This window comes from Octopus sinensis, linkage group LG19 (genome assembly GCF_006345805.1).
Source record: "Octopus sinensis linkage group LG19, ASM634580v1, whole genome shotgun sequence".
Lineage (NCBI taxonomy): Eukaryota > Metazoa > Mollusca > Cephalopoda > Octopoda > Octopodidae > Octopus > Octopus sinensis.
In genome coordinates, this window is record NC_043015.1 from 16125723 (window position 1) to 16150661 (window position 24939).

The 24939-nt window shown below is 32.7% G+C and overlaps 1 protein-coding gene across 1 annotated transcript in view; it reads left to right on the plus strand.

The window, feature by feature from the left end:
• The window catches only part of LOC115221996 (collagen alpha-2(IV) chain), a 72895-nt gene that overhangs the window by 37611 nt on the left and 10345 nt on the right, over positions 1–24939 (plus strand). The window contains exons 21-33 of the mRNA XM_036511110.1: positions 2131–2238; positions 3065–3145; positions 3292–3450; positions 7029–7199; positions 9678–9821; positions 10460–10594; positions 11451–11626; positions 13167–13230; positions 16754–16933; positions 18288–18395; positions 19047–19118; positions 22799–22882; positions 23059–23166. Of these exons, the coding sequence (XP_036367003.1) occupies positions 2131–2238; positions 3065–3145; positions 3292–3450; positions 7029–7199; positions 9678–9821; positions 10460–10594; positions 11451–11626; positions 13167–13230; positions 16754–16933; positions 18288–18395; positions 19047–19118; positions 22799–22882; positions 23059–23166 (1590 nt within the window). The remainder of the gene's footprint in view (positions 1–2130; positions 2239–3064; positions 3146–3291; positions 3451–7028; positions 7200–9677; positions 9822–10459; positions 10595–11450; positions 11627–13166; positions 13231–16753; positions 16934–18287; positions 18396–19046; positions 19119–22798; positions 22883–23058; positions 23167–24939) is intronic.

The window sequence follows — 24939 nt, forward strand, 5'->3', positions numbered from 1 at the left end:
CAATAATTTGTTTCCCATTACCAATACTGCAATTTATCCCTGGCTAAGATGAGTAAAGCCCAATAGCTCTGTCAAACTATTTATCAGTAATGACATTGAAGACCAACTCATTGGTCACTGTACAAACATTGTCATATCTACTCTAAAATCATTACATGGCCCTGTAGTGTTTTTTGTACAGTTTACTTTGTTGCAAATATTTACACTAAATCCAAAATTTTAGTACAATACATTCTTTAAATGCCCACTCATGCACTCCTAACTTCACTTCCCCTTAAATAGTGCCACTGTCTGGTCAGAGGGTACATGTGGAGAAGTTTTTCATTGTGAAGGTACACTGCCAGAAAGTAACCAGGCCCATGAATTATACCTTACCTGGCTGCCTTGGTAGTTGACACATAATCTTTCATTATTCACCCTATTTCGTGATTGGAGCCCAGAAAGCACAAAATTTGAGGAATTCCACTAACAGTCACTGACTGTCTGAGCCATCATATCCCAGGAAGTAATGACCCAAGAAGAGTCAGAGGTTCATCACCCACTTCATGCCAACTATGAAAATATCACAAAATAAGAATATCAGTGAATCTATTGAAAATTCTCTCCTCTATGCAAACAAACATTAGTAGACTTCAATCCAGCTTAGACCTCAATCACCACATCCTAATGATATACAAGCCAGACACGTACCATCAGTAATTACTCAGGGTAGGCAGTTGGTGATGTTTATGTAGTAAAATACACAAAAAATTAAATGAAACACAGGCACGCAACTGATTTAACTCTGCCTTTATAGTGCGTAAAGAAAATGTAGGAATGTATGCAGCACATGTACTATAGCAGTTCTATGCATAGCTTTAATACTGAGATTGAAAAGTAGGGGTGAATTATGCCTATCTAATTTACAAACAAATAAAATATTCTGTATTTTATACATAGTAATAAGAGTCACCTTCGTAATTTTATAGAATTAGGTGCATATTTTGCCATAAAAGGGAAATGTTATTATGGATCTATTTCATTCAGGCAGCACATCCCTAATACAAGCCCTTAATCTGTCCATATTGTAACTCTAACCTATCCCTGCTGTTCAGATTAGTTAACCACAGTTGTACTGCAGTAGTACAGGTAATGAATACTGTCTACAACACCTGGATAATCCCCTCATCACCACCAAATGAGACATTTACCAACCACCACAATACATTAAGTCTTCAACTTTAAAAGTAAAGATTTTCATTCTGAAAGCTTTACCAACATACCAAATTGCTACCATCTGGTTCTGTGCTAAGGGAGCACCTACCAACTTTGAAGAATATTCCTGTCAACCACTATTCAATATAGTTCTGTTAGCTGAAACAGCTTCTGTATTTGCCCACTTTGCTTCTCAGTTACACTGCTTCAAACAAACCTCCTCTAAAACACCCTTTCTTCATGCTCCAAATATCAGTATCATGTCACAAAATGATCATACTAAAAACTCTTCCAGTTTCTCTAACCTCTTCCATCACCCTCAAACACTGCACCTCAGCACCAGTATCTATCTTCACAATACCCTTAAGTCCTTACCTCTTTGCAAAAGCCAATCTCAATTGAAGTGCTGATCAGATTATAACACTGAATTGTTTGTTAATTGGATAAGCCATGAGTTCATATCAACATTTCATTGGAAAAGGCATCTCAGTTGCCTCAATCAACATAATGCATATCTGTACGATTCCAATAGGGAATTTACAGTAGGATGAGTTATTTGGCTACAAATAACATTTCCATTCATCTACTTAACCCTTTAGCATTTAAACTAGCCAAATCTGGCCTAAATATTTTACGTTTTACATTCAAATTGGCTACATCTAATCTCTCACACCTAACTTACACTCATGTTCTAAAAATAAACGATCACATCAACTAAACCGTAAAGCTATAAAATAATGCATGATTAAGTCAAGACAATTTAAATAAAAAGTGTTACATTTGACAGAGTAGTGTGAACAATAAAGGGTTAAAACTTCAAAATTCAGTATGGTTATGTATACTCATATTTTCTCCAATAGTATTAATTTTCCTTTACATATGTGATGCTTCTGTTTTGTGGTTCATTGTTATAGTTTTATTATTCCTATATGTTAGGATACAATGGTGCACGAGGCATAAAAGGAGAAACTGGTTTAATTGGAGAAAAAGGTGACTCGGGTTTCCCAGGACGTGATGGACAAGATGGATTTCCTGGTCAAAAAGGTAAAAATTAATGATTACATTCCCCATAAGTGATTATTTTGTGAAGATCGGTTTTTTTCCATTTATTTCAATATTTTCATATTTTCAGTTTGTACACATATTTAATGTATGTTTTATTTCTGTCAACAACTACTTGGACATAAATTGTCTCCAGTGCCTCAAACAAATATTTTCTTTGAGCCATTTATGGAATCTCCACATAGTGTCCTACAAGAATTAATGCTCTGTATTTTTTTAAAAAGATGAATACATTGTATAATGCATTCCAAGCTGCACAAAGTCGGAAAAAAAAAAGATGGGATCATCATGGTTAGAATGTCTTTGATAAGGACTGACTTGGAGCTAAGCATCAACAATAACAACAGATGCATACCATTTAAGAATAAGATATTTTCACTTAGAATATGGAATCGGTTGGATGAATACCACAGAATATGACATAATTTGTGATGAGTTCTATGAGTAGCTATATGAGGTAGGTTGTTGTAAGTACCCTAGAGTATGAGGTAAATTTTCTGTGTCATTAGGATATGAGGTAAATTGTGAGTACCATTGAAGCATGCTTTGACATACTTCAATGACAATTTGACAATTTGAAATGCGCTTTGACAATCAACAAAGAGTATGAAATAAGTAACCAGCAAACTAAGCAAAACTGTTTTGATTTACTGCTGTAGTTATTTCTCTATATTCATTCTACTTGAGGAAAGTATCCTCAAATCAATACTAGAGATATGCCCTAATACTTTTTTATAATTATGCCAGTAATTTGTTATTGTTTGAGCACATTAATGAAATATAATTTATTTCCTTGCTTAATTTCTAGGTGGCAAAGGTGAACCATCCACTGCTTCATTACGTGGCTCAAAGGGTGAACGAGGTTTGGCTGGATTGCCTGGCTTAGAAGGTAAGAAATATATTTCAGATGTTGGTTTTATTATCTAATAGTCACACAAGAACATTTATATGATAGAAAAGAACCATATATTTTTCTTGCAAAATAATGAATACAAAGCAACTAAATAATACAAATTAATATATTCTTTAATGTAGGACAATCTGGACCTTCAGGACCCAAAGGAGAAAGAGGTCAAGTTGGAGAATCAGGACTCCCTGGACTACCTGGCCAAGATGGACCCAAAGGAGAAGTCGGCATTGGTTTGCCAGGAAGTCCTGGTCTTGATGGACCAAAAGGCTTTCCAGGGACACCAGGTAAGCATCTTATGTCAGTATTTGTTATCCTGTTAATATTTATAAATAAGTATACACACAAACACGTGAATAATGTATTACAGATGTTACATGAGTACTTGACAGCTATCATGCTTTTTACAAGTAAGTCCTAGGATCTCTGTGTTTGTTGGGTTGAATTTCTGAATTAGAATACTTCCATGAACAGAATCAATTATAGACTGATATTAGCAACCAATTAATACTATAAAAGGTGGAATAAACCAAATATACGATGTCTCTCTAAAGCCAGCTTATATGTGCAAGAATCTGTGTTGGATGTAAATTGTTGACACTAATCAAGTTTTATTGTCAAATTAACTAAATATATGAAATGAAAAGTTCCCAAGTATCTGGAGAAAAGCTAAATATTTAGTATGTGATCTGTGATGCTAAATGTTGGTGATGACAGTGCATTTTGAGAGTTTACTTTTCATTCTTCCAGGGTTGATAAAAAGTACTAAGTAGATTCAATCAGTTATACCTTATCTTTCACATACATAGCATACAGAAATTGTTATTCTTTTATAGACTGAATGACTGGAAAAACTTGGATATTTGCAAGGATCTTTTAAACAGCCACCCCACATCTCTCCACAAAGTGTTTGAGTAATTAATGATGAATACAAAAATGGTAGATCTTAACCTTCCAAATGAAACCTGTCCTGTCTCTCTACTTCTACTTACATCCACATGGTGTCTCCTCAAAATGTGGAAGATCTTTATGTCCCACTCTATATATATATATATATATATATATATATATATATATATATATCAGTTACAACAACGAGGATTCCATTTGATCTGATCAATGGAACAGCTTGCTTGTGAAATTAACATGGCTGAGCACTCCACAGACACATGTATTCTTAACGTAGCTCTCAGGGAGATTCAGTGTGACAAGGCTGGCCCTTTGAAATACAGGTACAACAGAAACAGGAAGAAAGAGTGAGAGAAATTTGTAATGAAAGAGTACAGTAAAGTTTCCCCACACCCCCTGCCGGAGCTTCGTGGAGCTTTAGGTGTTTTCACTCAATAAACACTCACAACACCCAGTCTGGGAATTGAAACTGCAATCCTATGACCGCGAGTCTGCTGCCCTAACCACTGGACCATTGTGCCTCCACTATATATATATAGAGAGAGAGGGAGAGAGAGGAGGTGTTTGTATATATACAAGGGAGAATCAAAAATATACTCACTCTTGTTTTTCCAATGTATTTACACAAAAGCAGGAGATAAACAAGTATGTCATTTTTCTATATAGTCTCCTTTGTTTTTGATGCACATGGTCCAGTGGTTCACAAGCTTGTGTATTCCCTCCAAGAAGAAAGTTTTCGGTTGGTCATGCAACCATTTAAGCACCACTTCCTTCACATCTTCATTCATAGGAAATCAACAACCTCATAAACCACCTTTGAGTGGTCCAAAGATATGATAGTTGGAAGGGGTAAGATCTGGGCTGTAGGCAGGGTGTTCTAGTACCTCAAAACCCAATCAGTTAATGGTTTCAATGGTCTGGGTGGCCATGTGTGGGCATGCATTGTCATGTAACAACAAAACTTTCTTTAACAATTGGCTTCAGAATTTGGTGTGAATTGCTGGCTTTAGTTTGTTGGTCAGCAAGGCACTGTATCTGGCACTGCTGATAGTATACTCCTTTTCCAGAAAAATCAGATCACGGCACTTTATTCTTCTTTAGTGCTCATTGCTAGTGGAGCAGCCATGCTTACACTGTATTGCCAGAAAGAAAAATGGTGCAATCAAGCTCAAACTTTGATCATGTGACCACAATAGTACCAATTATAGGCACGAATGTACAGAAGGCAGTGTGGCAATATAAAGATATGTTATGGCAAAAGTGTGGATAATTTTTTACTTTCCCTTGTATATATATATATATATATATATATATATATATATATATATATATATATATATATATATATATATATATATATATATATATACACACACACACACAAATGATTTACCCCATTTCATGTGATAAAGTGAAATGATAAGGTTATGCAATTTTTCCAAACAATTGTGTCATCTTGTCAGTGAATTTACTGAAACATGTAGGTTTTATAAAACTATTACATTTTTGTATTTGTTTTTTATTAAACCCCTCTCTCTCTTTCCCCCCATATATATATATATATATATATATATATATTATATATATATATATCCTAATTGATGATGGTATATTATTTATTTATTTGTTTATTTATTTATTTATTTGTGCTTATTGTGGAGATCTAGAGGTAAGTATTGGATTTCTATAGCAACAACTTTCTGATTTCAAGATTAAAATTTAGGTTAAATTCTGCTCCACATGATAATTCTCACCTTTAGGTTATTAAACAATTAAAGTTTTCAGTTATTATTAAAAATCATTGTTGAAAGAGTGATATGTATTCAAATTATTCTTATCAGTGAAGTTCAAATTCTGGTGTAATTTAGTCTTATTTTCAGTCATCCATCATCAACTGGCCCCACTCACTATTCCTGGAAGGATCATGGATGTGCCAGCCTGGTCGAACTGTCCAACCATGCTGGCATGGACAATGGACATTAAATGATGATGATGATGATGATGATGATGAATGGCTATATGCCCCAGTATTGTTTGATCAGGAGTTAAGGATGGATGAGAATTAATCCTGTAATGCAATCATTCTAATTTACAAGTACCAATTTGATTTCCAACTGTTGGCCAACTTGTCCCAAACTTCTTATCTCTACGTAATTAATGAAGCAAATGTCATTTATCTCTCCTTTGATTGCTGATGTCATCAAATGGAAATTGTAGTTGTGAGCCCCATGCCGACAGCACATAAAAAGCATCATCCGATCGTGGTCGATACCAGCTCCTCTAGTCCCTTGTGCCAGTAGCACATAAAAAGCACCCACTACACTCTCAGAGGGGTTGGCATTAGGAAGGGCATCCAGCTGTAAAAACACTGCCAGATCAGATTGGGGCCTGGTGCAGCCTCCTGGCTTCCTAGATCCCAGTCAAACTGTCCAATCCATGCCAGCATGGAAAATGAACATTAAACGATGATGATGATGATGATATATATATATATATATATATATATATTAAATTCAACTTATGTTGAAAGTAAACAAAGTTTGCTTTAGAGGCATTGAGATGTATTGAAAGATACAGATAAGGAAATAATTTTATTCTCAAATGCAGGATAATGCTAATAATAAAGCATGTACAGGATGAACTATCCATATTTTGCAGAAAAATCTGTCAGCAGCCAGACATGAGACTCAAACTCACATCCTTGTGATGACATATATATATATATAGTTTACTTATATAAGACCTCAATGACTTTTATTAAATATTGGTTTATAAACATTCATTATTAACCATTCATGCCAGTTTCTTTTATAGTTGTTTTCTTGGTTTATTTCCTTGTCTTAAATGTTTCATATATAATTAACCACTGCAAATACTTAGCAAAATTCAATTATTTTATTACAATTTATCTGCATTGCTCAGAGCAAAAAATCTTTATTCGTTATTCTGCTTTCAGGAGGATCTGGTCGCAAAGGTGAACCAGGACGAGATGGACTGCCAGGACCGCCTTGTCCCAAAGGAGCAAAGGGTGCAAGAGGATTTAAAGGCACACCAGGACTACCTGGTTTAGATGGTTTAAGTGGACCCCCTGGTTTAGATGGTCTACCTGGAATTCCTGGATCACCTGGTAAGTATTTATAATAATGAGAGCTGGTAATTATTAGGTGATCAATTTACTAGCCTACTAGTAGAAGGGCTTGAATTTTAAAAAAATTTTTATGGGTTACTGTTATTCTTGTAAATCACTATAGTCTGTAAACAATAATGCTACTGTAAATTTCTAGAGGTATTGAAGAAATATTTCTCTAAAATATGAAAAAATGTTTGGTTTGCATTATAATGTTATTTGAATATAATTTGCTCTTGTAAGTGAGATTTTTTCCTTTGAAATATAAGCAACCTTTGTTCTATGGTGATAAAATCAGGAAATTTTCAGAGACATATTTAAAGAAACCATTTGAATTTTAATTCACCAATGTGTAAAAAAATTTTTGAAGGAAAACCTTTACATTCTACTTCCTAACAGTTATAGCAGCATTCTTGTAATTACATCATTATAATATGTTACTGGTACCTGTTTCCATTGTTATTCTCATCTCAAAACTGATATTCTACAAAAAAAAAAAAGAAAGAACAAAATTTATTAGAAATGGTTATATCATTTAATTTTCTTTACATCATCTGGTCCTTTTACATTTCAAACTAACTACTTTGGATTTTCAAGGAAAACATTTTGAATTCTTTAGATTTTCTTTAAAACTTTCTAACAATAGAACACATTTGAATATTTCAAAAATAATCCAGCTGAAATATTCATTGAAGATACTTTCATCTTGAATTTTATCCATTTGTTATGAAATTCATCTTACATCTTTGCTTAATATGCGATATGGTTTCACACATGTAAAACCTTTAATCAGCTAAGATTAGCATGAAATTAGTAGACAAAAACTCCTTCTAGGGGGTCTTAAAAAATCTAAAAACAAGGAAGGAAAATAACTCTAATAAAATAATTAATAAATTATTTTTGAAAATAAAGGCAATGCAAATAGGTGTGAATCCTGCCTTAACAGGCAACTGATGAAAGCAGCATTTATATTCGGTTTTATTAAACCGCCTCAGCAAATCACATACTATACTGTTGGCATAACTTAGAGGTGATCAATACATATAAAAAAAAAAAGAGAGTTTGTAGTGATACTGATAATGAATATGAAGAGAAAAATACCTGTGAGAAGTCTTCAGTATACTAAATACATATGTGGCAGGCTTTCACATATGTATTATAATGGACTGAAAAGCTTTTGACTAACTGAGATTATCCATGCAAAAGATAATTTACCTTTACATTAATTTAGCACTCCTTTTCCAAATTGATCTACAAACTTTCTGTACATTGAAGTTTTGCCTGCATTTTGCATGGCATTATCTTGTGAACCAACCTAGTGATTATGTGATGAAAACTATTCAGCATAACTGCCCTTTCTGTGCCCAGAACTTAATTTTTTTGTGATATGTGATGTATGCAACTTTAGTTTTACTTGGTTATTCAATCAATTAAGGGATCATGTATGACTACTGTTTTACTTTGATAAATAATGTGGGATTACATTAATGGATTTTATCAAAGCCATCTGTCCAAGATAAATATAATCTATATAACAATAATAATCTCTACTAATTAACAACATAACAATGGGATCACTGATAGAGCATTAATACAGTCAGATCCCAGTTGACTTTTATCCAGTGCAAGGTCAAAGAAACACAGCAACTCTGCTGATAATAAAGAAATAACATATACTCATCACACACAATCTGACTATAATGAGTGCTTAAAAGGTCATAAAGCCAAAATATTGTTTTATAAGAATGTTTAACCTGCATATTATGGATTGAAACAACTACAACTTAATGAAAAGAGTTGAGGCAGGAGAACATAAATAGGTTTCACCATTGGCTGTGATGCACAAACTCAATAGTTATTTATGTATTTGTGCAGACTACAAGATAGGGGTAAATCCAAATATTTGCTCTGACTCTTATCTAACACCAAATATTAAAAAGACATTGCACAAGCTGGTAAGTATGTAATATCTTTAAAAATTGATTCAGTTGAAAATTATCATCAAATCCAAATTTCTGATGAAACTCATGAAATAGCAATACTGAACACCCTCTTGGATTATTATACAGGACACATCCACTATACAATATAAAAATAGCAAGCAATCATATTTCAGCATACCATTAAAGATGTATTAGGTGATATCACTGTTATAATAATTTATTAAGATGACTTTTGCATTGGTGATCACACAACTGATATCCTGGAGGAGAAAGTAAAAGCAATTTTGTAAAAATGCACCTCCTATGATATGGCTTTTAATGAAAAGGAGAGCGTATTTCATTCAGAAGAATTGACCTTCCTGGGAAATAAGATTTCCCAACATGATATTCAGTCAGACATTACTTCAACAAGAAGTAATCTTTTCTAACCACTTCACCTTTCACTAGTCATCCTAAGAATACTTAGAAAGTGATGATATAGAATCATTGACTGCAAAAGTTCAATTTCTGAAGTGATTTTTTTTTTCTTAAATAGGAAGTAAAGGAGAAAGAGGAGAATCAGGATTTCCTGGAGAAGGAGGCTCTGATGGCAATCCTGGAATTTCTGGCTTGCCTGGACCTAAGGGAGATTCTGGTTTATCTGGTCTTCCAGGGCGTGATGGTGTGGATGGATTACCTGGTAAATATTCTTTTATTATTTGTTTTTGAGTCATCTGTATATAAATCTAAAATATTAAATAGTCATATATATGACAATAGACTGGTATATATATATATATATATATATATATATATATATATATATATATATATATATATATATATATATTGGGTTAGTGCACAATTATTGCAGCTTTTTTTTAATAAATTTTATTCAACAAAAAGTTTAAACAAAACACCAGGCAGAAGTTGAAGTAGATGATGAATATGCTCCAGAATAATTGTTTTAAAATGTTTTTGTTAAATGTTGCTATTGTTTTTGTTGAATAAAATTTATTGAAGAAAGCCTCAATAATTATGCACCAAACTAATATTAATCAAAATGCCCATAAAGACAATACAAGATCCTGCCCATTTTTCAAATTCTAATTAGTCTTTGCCACTTTTTCTATGCTCTATATTATTCTACACCCCATAAACATCCCACATCACTCTAGAATTTCTTAATAGAGCAGGTTTTCTCACTAACTTTGTAACTACTAGTTCAATATAATAATGTTAATTACACTAAATCAACCTGCCTCTCTTTCGTCCAACACTTTCAACAAATATCCTTCATAAATTATCAAATAATTTTTTAAATTTCAAAATTTTTAGGCAGAAAAGGAGATTCTGGCATCCCTGGTTTACCTGGTTTAAAAGGAGAGCCTGGAAGAGTTGCAGCAAAAGGTGATAAAGGTGAAAGAGGAGACTCAGGTTTACCTGGACTTCCCGGAAAAGATGGTTTACCAGGTATGTTGACCTTATTTCCAATGTATATGGAATATTTCTATTTTTCATTAATAAGACATATAAAAGAAAAATCTAAACCTTAATCAACTAGACATATCACTTCTCAATACACCTACCCCTGAGAAATGCCTTCATTTATAAGATTTACTATTGTTATTTGGAAGATCCAACAAACTGTTGATGGAGACCTCTAATTATAAGCATTTGGATAATTTATCCCATTCACTGCTGCATGGACGATATAAATATTTTATTTTTCATACTGATCTGAGTAGTTTCTCAAGTTTGTAACAATGTACAATGTCAACAACCTTAACTATGGAATGGAATCAAAGACTTGCTCAAAATGATTAACATAACAAAACATTGTTATGAATATCTATAAACTAATGCATCAAAACAGAAAGAAAACCTTTTATAAAACATGGAGTTTTCATGGATCCTGCGAATATCAAATAAATTTTCTTAACATCTTCATAATTTTTCAATATAGTCTAGATTTGAAGACAGAACTTATCAGCAACATTTTTATGTCCTTATAGCTATTTACCTTTGTAGCAACCATCACTAATACATCATGGAACAATTTTTTTTGTGTATTATTGACAATTATAATATTTTGCTATACTATCCTATCACCAAATAAATGCAGTTACACTTTTTAAGTTATTTTACAGAGTCATCATCTGAACTTGATATCATTATGCAAATACTTTATATATATTTACTTCTTCTTGGTCTATCTTATTAATTCTCTCACTACATCCATTCCTATTTTTCACAAAATATGTACATTTTGAAGGTTCTTGCTTGTTTTTTTGTTTCTGTCTGAAATGCGATTTATTCTTTTGTTTAGGTAATGATGGTTTGCCTGGTATTTCTGGGCCTAAAGGAGAACCTGCCTATAGTCATTCAGGTCAAAAAGGAGAGCCTGGACCTGCTGGTTTGAATGGTCGACCAGGTCCTGATGGTCTACCAGGAGTTAAAGGTGATCCAGGTTCACCTGGTTTCCCTGGAATGAAAGGTGAATCAGTAAGTATTTGAGGGAAAGCCCAACATTGTTAAGTTTAGACTACTCTAAATAGTAGTTAAATTTCCTAGTATATATCGTTGCCTTAACTAATTTATTCAAACTAAGTTAGACACTCCTCCCTTGAATTCATTAAACTGTAATGGGTAATATACAAGAAAAGGTCTAAACTTGAAACAAGGCAGCCTTCAGAATATCTTTTTAAAGCTAGAAATAAACTTTGTGGTAGATGAAGTCTTAAGACTGAAAATTAACATTGGAAATGTTAGCTCAAAACTAGTATATTTATGAAAAAACCAGTGACATGCAACATGGGAATTGACATTATCAATTTATTTAATAATATTGATTTACAAAATGTTAATATGTCTTAAGGTGTTTAGAAAATATCCAATCATCACATATACAGAGCACAAATATATTGAAGATTGCAAATAAAGAAGTTTCTTGTAACTCTGTACTCAGTAGAGTTTAGTGGTAAAGCGAGTCAAGTTTGAAGTTCTAATTCAGCCTACAATGGAGAAAAGGATTGATCAGTTGTGTTATACTTATCCATTTTTTTTTTTTTTGTGGATATATTATTTTGAAAATTCATTCATAACACACAGTGTTTTCATTTTGGCATTGCAACTACATTGCTTGTAGGAATTTTTTACTATTTTATATTATATAGGTCAGGTGACTAATAGAGGACCATCAAGAATACACAGTCAGGGCAACTAGATTCAATATATCCAGACTGTTTTACTATATCCCACATAGTTAACTATTGCATTGAGCAATATGACTTCATGCCAGGCTGAGGTATGGCAGTTGCACAACAAATGTATTGCTTGTCACATTCAATTGTCTCCTGCTGTATCATCATCAACAAGCCTGAAATAGAATATCTTTTCAAAAAGTCAGTTGCTACACCATCTAGAGTAGCAACAAGCTGAATTTGCTCTGTTTTCAACTCACCCATTATTATTCTTCAGTAATTAAGAAAAATAGGTAACATGAAAAAAAAGGTAAAAGAGGATTTAATTGACAAGATAAATGGTAGACAGTAGGAAAACAAAAAAGAAAGAAAAATACGTGGATTTTTTTGTCCGAAACTTCTGCAGGTTGTAAACTGGCAAAGTTAAATTACAACAGGAATGGAAAGTACAAAGCGTGCCTTGGCTATTTTGTAGTAATTGATAGATTAGAGGAGTTTGTAAATACAGCAGACTAAAATAACTGCTAAGCACCAGAAGGAACAGATCCATTCATATTTGCAAACAAACCAGTTAAATTGCAAGTTTAATTTGGACTTACCTTCTAGATTGACAAAGTTCTGAACGAAATCACACTTTAGTTTTACAGAATGATCAGGAGATTTCTTTCCCTCAAAACAAGCCCTATAAAAATTTTTACACAACAATTGACTACCAAGATTCATTTTGTTTTGGCAAATATTTTGACTTTGTCAAAAAGTTTTATCCCAATTTTTGTAGAGGAACTCTTTCTTTCATCAGCACATATTAAAAATATTTTAAGTCAACTTATTCTATTATTTAGGGAGTACCTGGCTTTGCTGGACCACCTGGAAATGATGGATTGGATGGACTTCCTGGAATGAAAGGTATGCACACAATTTACAGAGGATTTAATTTTTATTCATAATACTTTATGTATTTTTGTTTAAAAAGAAAAACAGCCTTTAAGAGAAAATATTGATTCCATGTTAAATATATTTTTCTTTAATTTGAGTTAGACTCATTCTTTTCACAGGAATTTCTTTAATACTTTTTGTTGTTCCTAAACAAAGTACTGTAACTGAGCATTTTCAAAAGTCATAATTTCAAACTTTGTATTGTTAATGTAGTATTTGACAATGCACTTTGCACTATTTTCTCCTGTGGGGAGCTGAAAGCACAACAAATAATTGTTTAAGTTTGTCCATAGCTACAAGAAAAAGTATGATGAGAACTTTTCTTCATCATATTAGGAGATCAAAGTAGAATATAGGAAGTTCAAATGACCTGTGATTGCAAATCAATCTCTTCATCACCAGATATCTTATGAAAGATATTCTCTCTCTTTTACTCTTTTACTTGTTTTCAATCATTTGACTGCGGCCATGCTAGAGCACCGCCTTCAATCAAGCAACTCGACCCCAGGACTTATTCTTTGTAAGCCCAGTACTTATTCTATCGGTCTCTTTTTGCCGAACCACTAAGTGACAGGGACATAAACACACCAGCATCGGTTGTCAAGCAATGTTGGATGGGACAAACACAGACACACAAACACACACGCACACACAGACACACACACATATATATATATATATACGATGGGCTTCTTTCAGTTTCCGCCTACCAAATCCACTCACAAGGCTTTAGTCGGCCCGAGGCTATAGTAGAAGACACTTGCCCAAGGTGTCACGCAGTGGGACTGAACCCAGAACGATGTGGTTGGTAAACAAGCTACTTACCACACAGCCACTCCTGCGCTTCATACTTTATAATTTTATAGAATTTTTTTCTTTTCGTTTTAAAAATTGTCACATAAAGCTTGAATTTATGTTATGTTTAAATAAGATACTATTCTTTTTTAAAAAAATATTTCCTAGTAACTAATGTTATATTCCTGATGATTCCATGAACTGGAGTACAGATAATTAAATGTCAAACTCTAAGACATAATGGAAATATTTTATTAGAATAGTTCTAATGCATTATTTGTAGATTATGAACATACAACTCAAGAGCTTTGTGTAAAGTTGAATTTTGAGTTTATTCTTTCTGTTATTGACACCAGATAATATTAAATATTATTTGGGTAATCAACCCACAAGAAAAAAGAGCACATATATATTAGCTTTCAAAGTTGTCTTGACACAAGTGAATGAATAGGCAGGCCACTACTAGAAACTATAGGTATATTTAGCAAGATGACAGCTGAGATTAAATGAGCAAACAGAAAGTGATGCAGTAAAATAGCATTCAAAAGTGAATTTACATCATGACAGCAAAAATTACAATATATTTCCAGCTATCAGTAATCATATGGCTGGATTCATGGGCTGATAGCAATGAGAAAAGAAAAATAATACAGTAGTATGGGTTACATTCTCTTATTATTAATTTGTTTTTAATGGTCTCAAAAAGAAAAGCATGAATTTATATAGTAATAATCATTTTATCGAAAGATAATATTTCCTTTACTCTGTTTTCAAATGTTATATGGTTTTGATATTTGGAAAAAGATGAAGCTAAGCAGTTCTGGAAATAAATCAAATTCTTCATATTGACTTTTAGTACTTGTTATCATCATTGTCATCATAAGTATTTTTTTGCAAGAAATTATTTAACAGTATTTTCCAATTCCCCTCTTACATTAGTTACCCATTGCCAATGAACAATTTCCCTTCATATCTGTTGTTTTTGATTAACATTCAGCATCTTTATTCTGAATTGAACCAGAAATAACAAAGTGGCAAAAGCAAATTTGTCAAATGAAAACATACAGTAAACAGCTAAACCATGACACTCCATGAATTTGTTAAAAAATATCCTATTTGAAACATTTCCAACATATCTAAATCACTCTGGAATAATGTTCATGGTTTGATATCATTGAACAAAACACATGTTCTCAACATGTGCATTATAGTGTGTAATGAGATGTTCTGTTTTCAAACAGACCAATAAGCTGAAGATGCTAAATCAATTCTATTCTGATATGTAACAATACAGTAATTTTGTTTTCTTCTAACCAAATTCGACATTGACAATCCATAACAAGTATATTAAGAACAAATTTCAAAGCTATATTTTAGATATATCAGAAAAGCTCTTAAGCTCTGTCCTTTCGGTCACCATAAATTGCTGCATTGTCAAGCTTTTCTGGCCAAAATGTATAATCTATTCCATACTGAACATGCTCTTCATTATCATATTGGTAACTGCATTGAATAACAGAGATGAGAATATATAACAACCTAGTGTGACACTAGTCCATTAGAAAATAAATATTTGATATTTAATCTGTAATTTTCACTGCCTGAACTAAACAGTTAATACACTTGTAGCAAATGGAGAAGCTTTCATGATACACCCTTGGCTTCAAAGATTTCCAGAGTATTTGTCTGCTTATAATATCAAATATATATTTCTTTCACGGTTGTAATAGCAATAATTAGTCATTTGCTATAATGAATGAATCTTTCCCTAATTTGTTTAAATAGAAAACTTTAATTGCAGCAACTGCAATTTAGGTTGATTTTCACTTGTTCCTTTTCACTTTAAGTGTAAAGTGTAAAGGGAAATAAAAACTTTGCCGACATTTGACAACATTCATCTCAGCCAGTTCTTGCCAAAACCACAATTGTCTCTTTTAAAAAACTGATACAATCATGGTATTCTTCCAACTATTTGAATTTTTCACTAATTGAGACAAGATACAATAATGATTGTAGTTTAGAGAGTAGTAAATAGACACCAACTTCAATATTTCAGATGATGTTTCATCCATACATGAAGCTTTGTCATCTAATAATTTATCAACATCTATAGAAGATGACTCACTAAAAACAGTTCTCAAAAGTGATATTCACTTGATGTCTCAGTTGGATAATCATGATTATTTAAACATTAAAAATATTTCTCTGTCTTTAAACTTTCTATTGTTTAAGTGAAGTGCTTACCATAAGATTTTGAATTTACTCTGTAATTTCATATACTTTCACATTAACTCAATGTAGAAACTGGAAACGATTTTGGCATTCATTTTTTTTTTTTTTTTACACACTCCTCCATATCTCTGGCAGCTCAGTTCCAAGGATATTTCTGTAAGCATTTAGATTATAATGTTTTTTCTACAGACATTTCTTAAAGCAGAATCAAACAACAGACTGTAATTGATGGTAGCTGATGCTCCAATGTTCCATGGGGAAGAAAAAGTGGCATTACAGATTACTAGACCATTTGTAATACTGTGAACTTTAATGAATTAAAATACATTATTATTGGAAATTTTTCAGGAATATTTTCTTCCATTGAGCATAAAAAATCAGAAACAAGTATTGTTTTCTTTTAGTCTACTCTTTACTATCATTTTCTTAGTTCATTTTCTGGTGAAACTACTTTTTAATATTATAGGAGAACTTGGTTTACCTGGCAGAGATGGTTTATCTGGTATTAAAGGAGAACGTGGTCAAGATGGGTTGCCTGGCATTCCTGGTGATAAAGGAAGTTTTGGACCTCGAGGCAATGATGGCCTGCCTGGTCTTTCTGGGCCAAAAGGAGATCCTGGTGCAAATGGACGAGATGGTGGTTTATGTAAGAAATGCTATTTTTCTTATAATTATTTATCATTTTAAAATCTTTAGTACTGATCTAGTGCTACAGTAATTATGCTATTTGTTATATGTCATCCATTAGGATATATCATTAAGCAAATTGCACAGCTGCTACCTTAATTTATGTTCTATTTATATATGCATTCACATATAATGTGCATTTCTAATTAGGAGGAAAAAAATATATCTCATATAGAATATGCGTTGATTTTTTTTTAGAATTTTCATGAATAGAATAAGGAATTTAGACAGATTTATTATAATTGCTGTATAAAGTACATTGGGCAAGTTTGCACGTCCTAATCAGAGCAAACAGAAATAGCACTTTCAAAAAACCTTTGAATTTTACTGGTGTGGGCCATAAAAGTGCATCTACTTTAAAGTCAGCATAATGAAACTCATATAATCATGTTTTTATTTATTTATTTTCCTGGAAATCAGCTTAATTTTGATAATGACAATGTATTTAAATAGTTTATATTCCATTTTACAATTCACTATTTGCAGTGAAGCACATATGGTTATATTGTCACAGAGGAACAAAGTAATTATAAATTATGCTTGGATATTTTAAACCACCTACCTCTAACTTGACTATGATTCCTTTTTTAATAAAAGCATTCTTCAGTTTTATGTTTTAAACATCAAACCATCAGGATGTGGCAATATTTTTAACCAAGTTTTTTAATTAAAAGAAGTAGAATCTTAATTAACTGAAACATAGTATTTTAAATTTTAGAGTTAAAAAGTTAAATTATAAATAGTAAAATTATGAAATGTACCTAAGTCTTTTCAATATATTGTTTCATATGTACATTACAACAAGGATATATATTTCAATAATCCACAATAATGAGAAATAACACAAAGGTATTCCAACATGGCCATCCATTCTATATATTGTTTAACATACATGTGATATAATTTAATACAATGTTAAAATCAGCAAAGAAAATAAGTGGGAATTTATGCATATTAATATTTAGCAGAAATAACAGAATAACTCAAAGTCTGAGAGTTTGTGCATTGGCACTTATTAAACTTAATAAGTGCCAATACACAAAACTCTCAGACCTTGAGTCACTCCGTTACTTCTGCTAAATATTAATAAAAATATACTTATAACTCATATTTTGAGTTCCATTTTTCCTGATTGCATCAATATACTTGTGTGTGTGTGCATGTGTGTGTGTGTGTGTGTGTGTGTGTGTGTGTGCGCGTGCATATATATATATATATATATAGATAGATAGATAGATAGATATATATATATGAAAGACATTATAGAGTAACATTTGCTGTTTCTAACAATAATCTTTTTCTTGCTACTTTAGGTGAAAGGGGTCCTGCAGGAAAACCTGGCTTACCTGGTCCTGATGGTCTTCCTGGTCTTTCTGGTCCTAAAGGAGAGAACGGTTGGGCTGGATTCCCTGGAGGTGCAGGTAAGAACTTGGAATATTCAATTAAATTTCTTTAGTTTATATGATTACAGTTTGCTGTGATTTGCCAAGCAATTAGTGAGGATGAAACATTAATCAAATTTAGTATTTTAAAACCAATATATTGAAACATCGAAGAGAATATATTTAATCTTTGATAATTAAGTGGTAATTATGTAAATAAAAAACAAATATAGTGACGTACTTCAGAGTAGTCATTTTAGATCTGGTCATTCCATTTCCAGTAATTTGTTTAGATTACATATTTTCTATGAATTCTACTAAATTAGATTATTTTTATGCTAAACATAAGCTTAATAAACAAACAATGTAATACTTTTACCCAAGTCAGGATATCCTAATATGAACACACACACACACACACACACATGCACACAAACTCTCTTTTATATATATATATATATATATATATATATATATATATATTCTTTCTCTTTAACTCAGTAGTATCAATTATTTCTGCATATAGCTTCACATTGATCTCTAATATTGGTCTCCATTGGTATGTTATAAAGAAAATAGTCTATCAATGACCAGATGCAGGAACAGAGAAATCACACCCTCCCAAAATTACATAAGGTTCAAAATTAAAGTAAAGCTAAATGAATAATTTTGCTTTAATTCTATTCATAGGAGATAAAGGAGATAGAGGATACCCAGGACCTAAAGGTCGTGATGGTCTTTCTGGACGGCAAGGCAAGAAAGGTAAGATGCAATTCATATTTTCACCATATCATATTGATATGTAGATATAGAGTTCCTTTTTTTTTTCACTTTGAAGATTCAATTCACTTTATATTTGTCTAGTTGGAATAATTGTTACTTTATTCTAATTTCTTTACTAATATCACAATCAAATATTTTGAATAAAACTGAAAAAAATCTTCATGTAAAAGCATATAGGCCATCGAAAGTGATAGTGGCTTAAAAACATACCTAATTCTTTGTTCTATGTATATATATCTATGTAGATATTTGCATATGTATAAGTGTTCAAATGACATGTATACATGGATACATGGAAGTAGTATGTGTGTGTGTGTGTATATATGCATGAGTTGTGTGTATGTATGTATATGAGTGTATATATGTGTGAGGTGTGTGTGTGTATGCGTGATTCAGTTAATCAAGCAGTTTGAACATTCATCATTGAAGCCCACACAAGATATATTTATATTAGGAGTGAAAGTTGTGGGATGCAAGTGCTCCGACATTAAGTAGTTATAAGATCAAAAATTAAAGTGGAGAAAAAATATAAAATGAAGAAAGAAAATAAAAAGTAGAAGAAACAGTATGTACACATTTACAGGTATAATACACCAAACACTCAATGAGATATCTTTATGAGCATTCAAACCTGCAAGAAATAGAAACCAAATCTCCCTCAGATAACACCCTACAGTCTTGAAAAGATTAAGGCACATTTAGTGATGTAGTCTCAAATATGCAAAACCAAAGAGAAGGACAAGGTAGTAGTAGCTGGAACACCTTTAATTACAGAATGTCTGCCTTGTTAGGAAGGGTCTGGAAATAAACAATAACACATATAGAAATATAAATCAGCATTAAGGGTTCTAAAAGTACAAACAAAGTATGAAGAATAACGTACTTCTTATGCTTGTCAGTGAGAGAAGATCAATGAAGATAGTCTACAGAGTTATCTGGTAAATTTAAATGTTGGCTGTTGTTACAAATATCAAGGAGAGGGTCTCAGAAATGGTAATCCACATAGTATCTCATTTTGCAAGCAGAAATGTGCCGTGCAGAGCAAGCAAGCAATACAGTACATGGTTGTAATGAAATTCAGTTAGAGTTGTCAGAGATATAAACTTGGATTTCAAGTTGGTTATGACTGTTGTATAGATATAAAAGAGGATGACATGGTATGGTATGGTATCTAGGTGGAAAGGAAGAATACATTTAAAGGTACTGGATTGGGTGTAGATGGGAACAAGAGAATTGATAGCCAAGATGTCAAATAGAAAGAGGGGAAGAAAATATTCTTGAAAACTAGAAGTGATTTTAGGTTGTACTATAAGAAATAGAAATTGCAGCAGATAATGGAATGATGGTAGAAGGCAGAGCTGTCAGAAGATGGAGATGTGGAAGAGGAATTTACTTCTGTATACCTATGTGTAGATGGCAGGAGTGCTGTAATTTTATGGGAAACCATAAGTAAAGAAGAAATTATATATTTCTTTGGCTTTGAAGTCCAAGTCTTTACAACATAGCCAACAAATTTAATGTGTCAGATAAGAAGAAGAATTTAGATATGAGTGAATTATAAATAAGTTTGTAATGTACAAAGCTGCAAAAGTAGGCACTATACCAGAGAAGCCAAGGAGCTAATGGAAGTATCTCAGATAGTAGAGTACAGAGTGAGAATTGTTGATGAACAAGATAAGGCAATTGTGTTGTTTTCTAGTGAATAAAGGAAGACTGATACAGTAACCATCATCATCATCATCATGTGTCTGTTTTGGCAGGATTTTTATGGCTGGATTCCCTTCCTAACACCAGCCATCCCGCAGAGTGGATTGAGTGCTTTTTATGAGGTGAAATCAGTTTTGGCAAGGATTTTACATCTGGATGCCCTTCCAAATGCCAGCCACTTTAGAGTGTGAATTGGATACTTTTTATGTGGCATCAGTACTGGCAGGGTCACCAAGTAACTTGCAAGACTAGATTGGAGGAGATGATCTTGTATCAGATGATAAAAGGTGTCATGCTGTAGAGAAGGTACATGGTTACCCAGCCACAGAGAGAGAGAGAGAGAGAGAGAGAGAGAGAGAGAGAGAGAGATCAGGAATGAGAACAAAGGCAGCTGTGCTGCTGTAAAGGAAATACATGGTTACCAAGCCTGAGAGAAGAAGAGCAGAAGGAGAAGGAGAGAGAGTAGGAGACATCAAGAGTATAAGAGAGAGCAGGAGACAGCTGGTGGCAAAGTGCCAGACATACTTACAAGGGACAGGGATCAGAATATAAATGGGATGGTCAAGTAAACAAAGAGATGGAGGCAAGTGCCAGGGCATACCCTTGAGGTATGGAGGCCATAATATAAGTGGCAGGACATTGCCAAAGAGGCATGAGTAGAGAGTGAAGGTGAGGAATGCAGTGAGTGGTGGAAACCTGAGTATATAGTGGTTGGGGGTGGGGGTGGCTACTAGATAGCAATAATACAGTGAACAGGGCCATAGTGCATGAAAGAGGAGATGTGAAGAAGAGAAGAGATGTAGTTCAGCGTGTTGGAATGTGTGAAAAGTTTTCTTCTAACATGTGGGTGGAACACACATTATAGCAAACATAAGGTTCTGTAGTTAACCCAGTGAATTAAGAAAACTGTAGCCTATCTTAATCCCCAATGGCTATATGTCACAAGACTCAACAGAGAAAAAGAAACAGTTTAGAATGAAGGTGAGTTCAGCTCAGTACTAGGTTCATGCAAGGTGACAATAAAATAAGTATTGAAGAGCTGTTATTAATACTTTTGCAATCACAAACCATCTCAAATTTTGCTGGATTTTAGAGAAAGAGAGAGAAGTGGAAGAGGGAGAGGGAGAGAGAGTGAGTGAGTGTATGTGTTTGTATGAGTATATGCATGTGCATGCATGTGGTGTGAGTGTATGTGTTTGTATGGATATATGCATGTGGTGTGAGTGTATGTGGTGTGTGCATATTTACATGTGAATGTGTATTTCAGAAAACAAGCAAAAAATATTATGGAAAGTATATAAATGTATTGTTGAGTTTATTTATTAATTCAAAGGTAAAGCTTTATTCAGTTGAGTTACCTTCTCCATGGATATTTGTCAGGAAAAAAATCACATAATTGTCCCCCTTAATGTTAGTAGTCAGATGTAGCAGCTTTATGAATGTAAATGACACTTGCTGCCAAGGTGGGATTTGTCCTGTTCAGTTGGAAGAAGTTTTCTGGTTGTGCTGTTTATTTTCATAACTATATTGTGGTACCACCTCCAAGTTTTTATAAAGAATATCAATATATTGAAAAAGCAGCAAATTTCTGGAGTCGTTTAGTTGATTTAATCAACTCTAGTACTTCAGAAAGGGAATGACAAAAGTTGACCACAGTTGAGTTTGAATTTGAGGTTAAACAGCAAGCAAGTCTATCCCTCTACTGTTTTTGCAAGCCACCAGCCTTCGATGCACTTCATATTAAATGTAGATACATAAAACATAGTGACAAATACATAAAAGATAATGATATTACATATTTTTCTTTATATTGTTAAAGTGAACTAATTAACATTTTGTTAAGTTTCTAAGAAATAAATAATAAAATATATTTTTCTGTTTAAAACTCTTCTATCTCTGAAATAATTATCATCTTTAGCTTTAGTTAATTATTGTTAAATTTTATTTTTCAGGTGAACCTGGCCCATTAAACTTCGCTAAGGGTTCTAAAGGAGGTAGAGGTCCTGTAGGTCCTAGAGGATTTCCAGGAAAAGATGGTAAGCTAAATGATTGGCTATAAGAACTCAACCATTAATCAACCTTTGACCCAGAATATATAACTGGAAATCTTGTTGATCCCTTTGTTATGATATTTCTGAAAATTATTTCAAATTTACATTTCCTAACAAAATGACTGTTCGTATTCCAAATGGTTGCATTATTTTGTCAACAGGTTTGGATGGTGTAAATGGATTACCTGGTCCTAAAGGTGATGATGGTCTACCTGGTATATCTGGCCGCCCTGGAGCCAAAGGAGACCCAGGATATCCTGGTGCAAAAGGTTAGCATTATATTATTTATTAAAAATACTTTGATTCCTGTTCATTTATTTTTTACCTAATTTCAATTATGAAATATTTGAGAAACTGTTTAGAAATTAGTATTAATTATTTGATGTAATTGGTTTGTGAGCAGCAAAAACAATAAAATGTCATAAGTAATATATCTAGGCTAAAGTGATGTCAAATATTGCAAGCATAATATGACAGTTATGAAGTAAAGACAATGTTTCCGATAACATTTGTTTTTGTCAAGGAAACAAGTGTGAATGTGAAATGTGTAGTGTACAAAATATTTTTTTGACACCTCTGATGGAGAGGATTTGCTGTCATATCCAATCATTTCATTTAGTCTTTAACTTGTAACCAAATCCTCTGCATACTGTTGTCTATAAGATAATTTTCATTGCCCAAAACATTCCAATTGAAATAATCCTACAATTCCAAAAGGATGACCTCTCAACTTAATTGTATCCCTATAATTCAGGTTTGCAAAACCACAGGGAAGGCCTCATAACACACATAAAATCATATATTCATGACATAGACACTGTAAACACTTGGACATCAATACAGCATAAGAAAACAATAGAAATGTAACTGTTAGTCATAACACATACCCAATGACCATAACAAGTGAGATTTTAATGTTCATTGCACATCTTGGAACCAAAGTAACACAAATAACACCAAAGGAGACATAAAGCATCACAACTAAACTACCTTTACATCCTATCAAACTGCACAAAATGCACCCAGATATTTCACCAAGCTGTGATAATTCTCCTAACATCGTTTCTGATAGACATGCATAACTATCCCAAGCACAAAGCAAGCAATCAATCAGTTTCTCAGGTCACTTATGCATCATTATTACAACAAATTTCAAATTTCAAAGCATTCTATTCTGCAATCACCAACGTAGATACACTAGTGCATGTATTAAACAAAATTATCTATTTTAAATAAAATTTATCTCAGCATAAAAAATATATTATTAAAAAAAAACACGTCTACACTCAGGGTACTCACAACTGAGTAACTGAAAATAATGACAGTCTAAGTATATAAGCAACATATTAGATCCATCATGCATTATCCTAATGCTACTGGTCCACCACAACTAACTATAAACAACACAAAATAACATATTTTACATCATCACAAGTTGCTCACTCCATCCCATAAACCAGCTACACAGTGCAACAAAATTTCTTAAGATGGAAATGTGATAAGTACAATTAGTTGCTGTGATCTTTGTGAATTAAATGAATTTTAGCAGTCATACTATACTGGTTTCCTTGGCATCTATTGTTTTTCTTTATACATTTCAGCTCACCGAAACAATAGTACAACAATACCCCTCCCTCCAAATCCAGAAAAATAGATAAAAAAAAAAAAGCAAACACACAAAAAAATATTAGCAACATCAATAACATTTTAAGCTTTCAAGTACTGTAAGATCATTTCTGAATAATAGCACTGACATGTTCTAAGTCCACTTTTTCTATCTCTGCCATGGTCACTAACTGAACTTATAGACATACAGCAACAGACTTGACACTGTTAAGTACAACCTGCCTGTAATGCACAAAATTGTTTTAACTTGACACATGTGAAGTACTGGATTTGTTGATTACCCTTTGTTATTTGACTAACTTTTATTTTGATCACAGCTGACAGGTGCAACATAACATCAAATAAATATATAATTGGAACAGCACATATGAAAGTTATTCAGTTTCAGAAAGTAATAAATCTAATCAGCTTTGAAT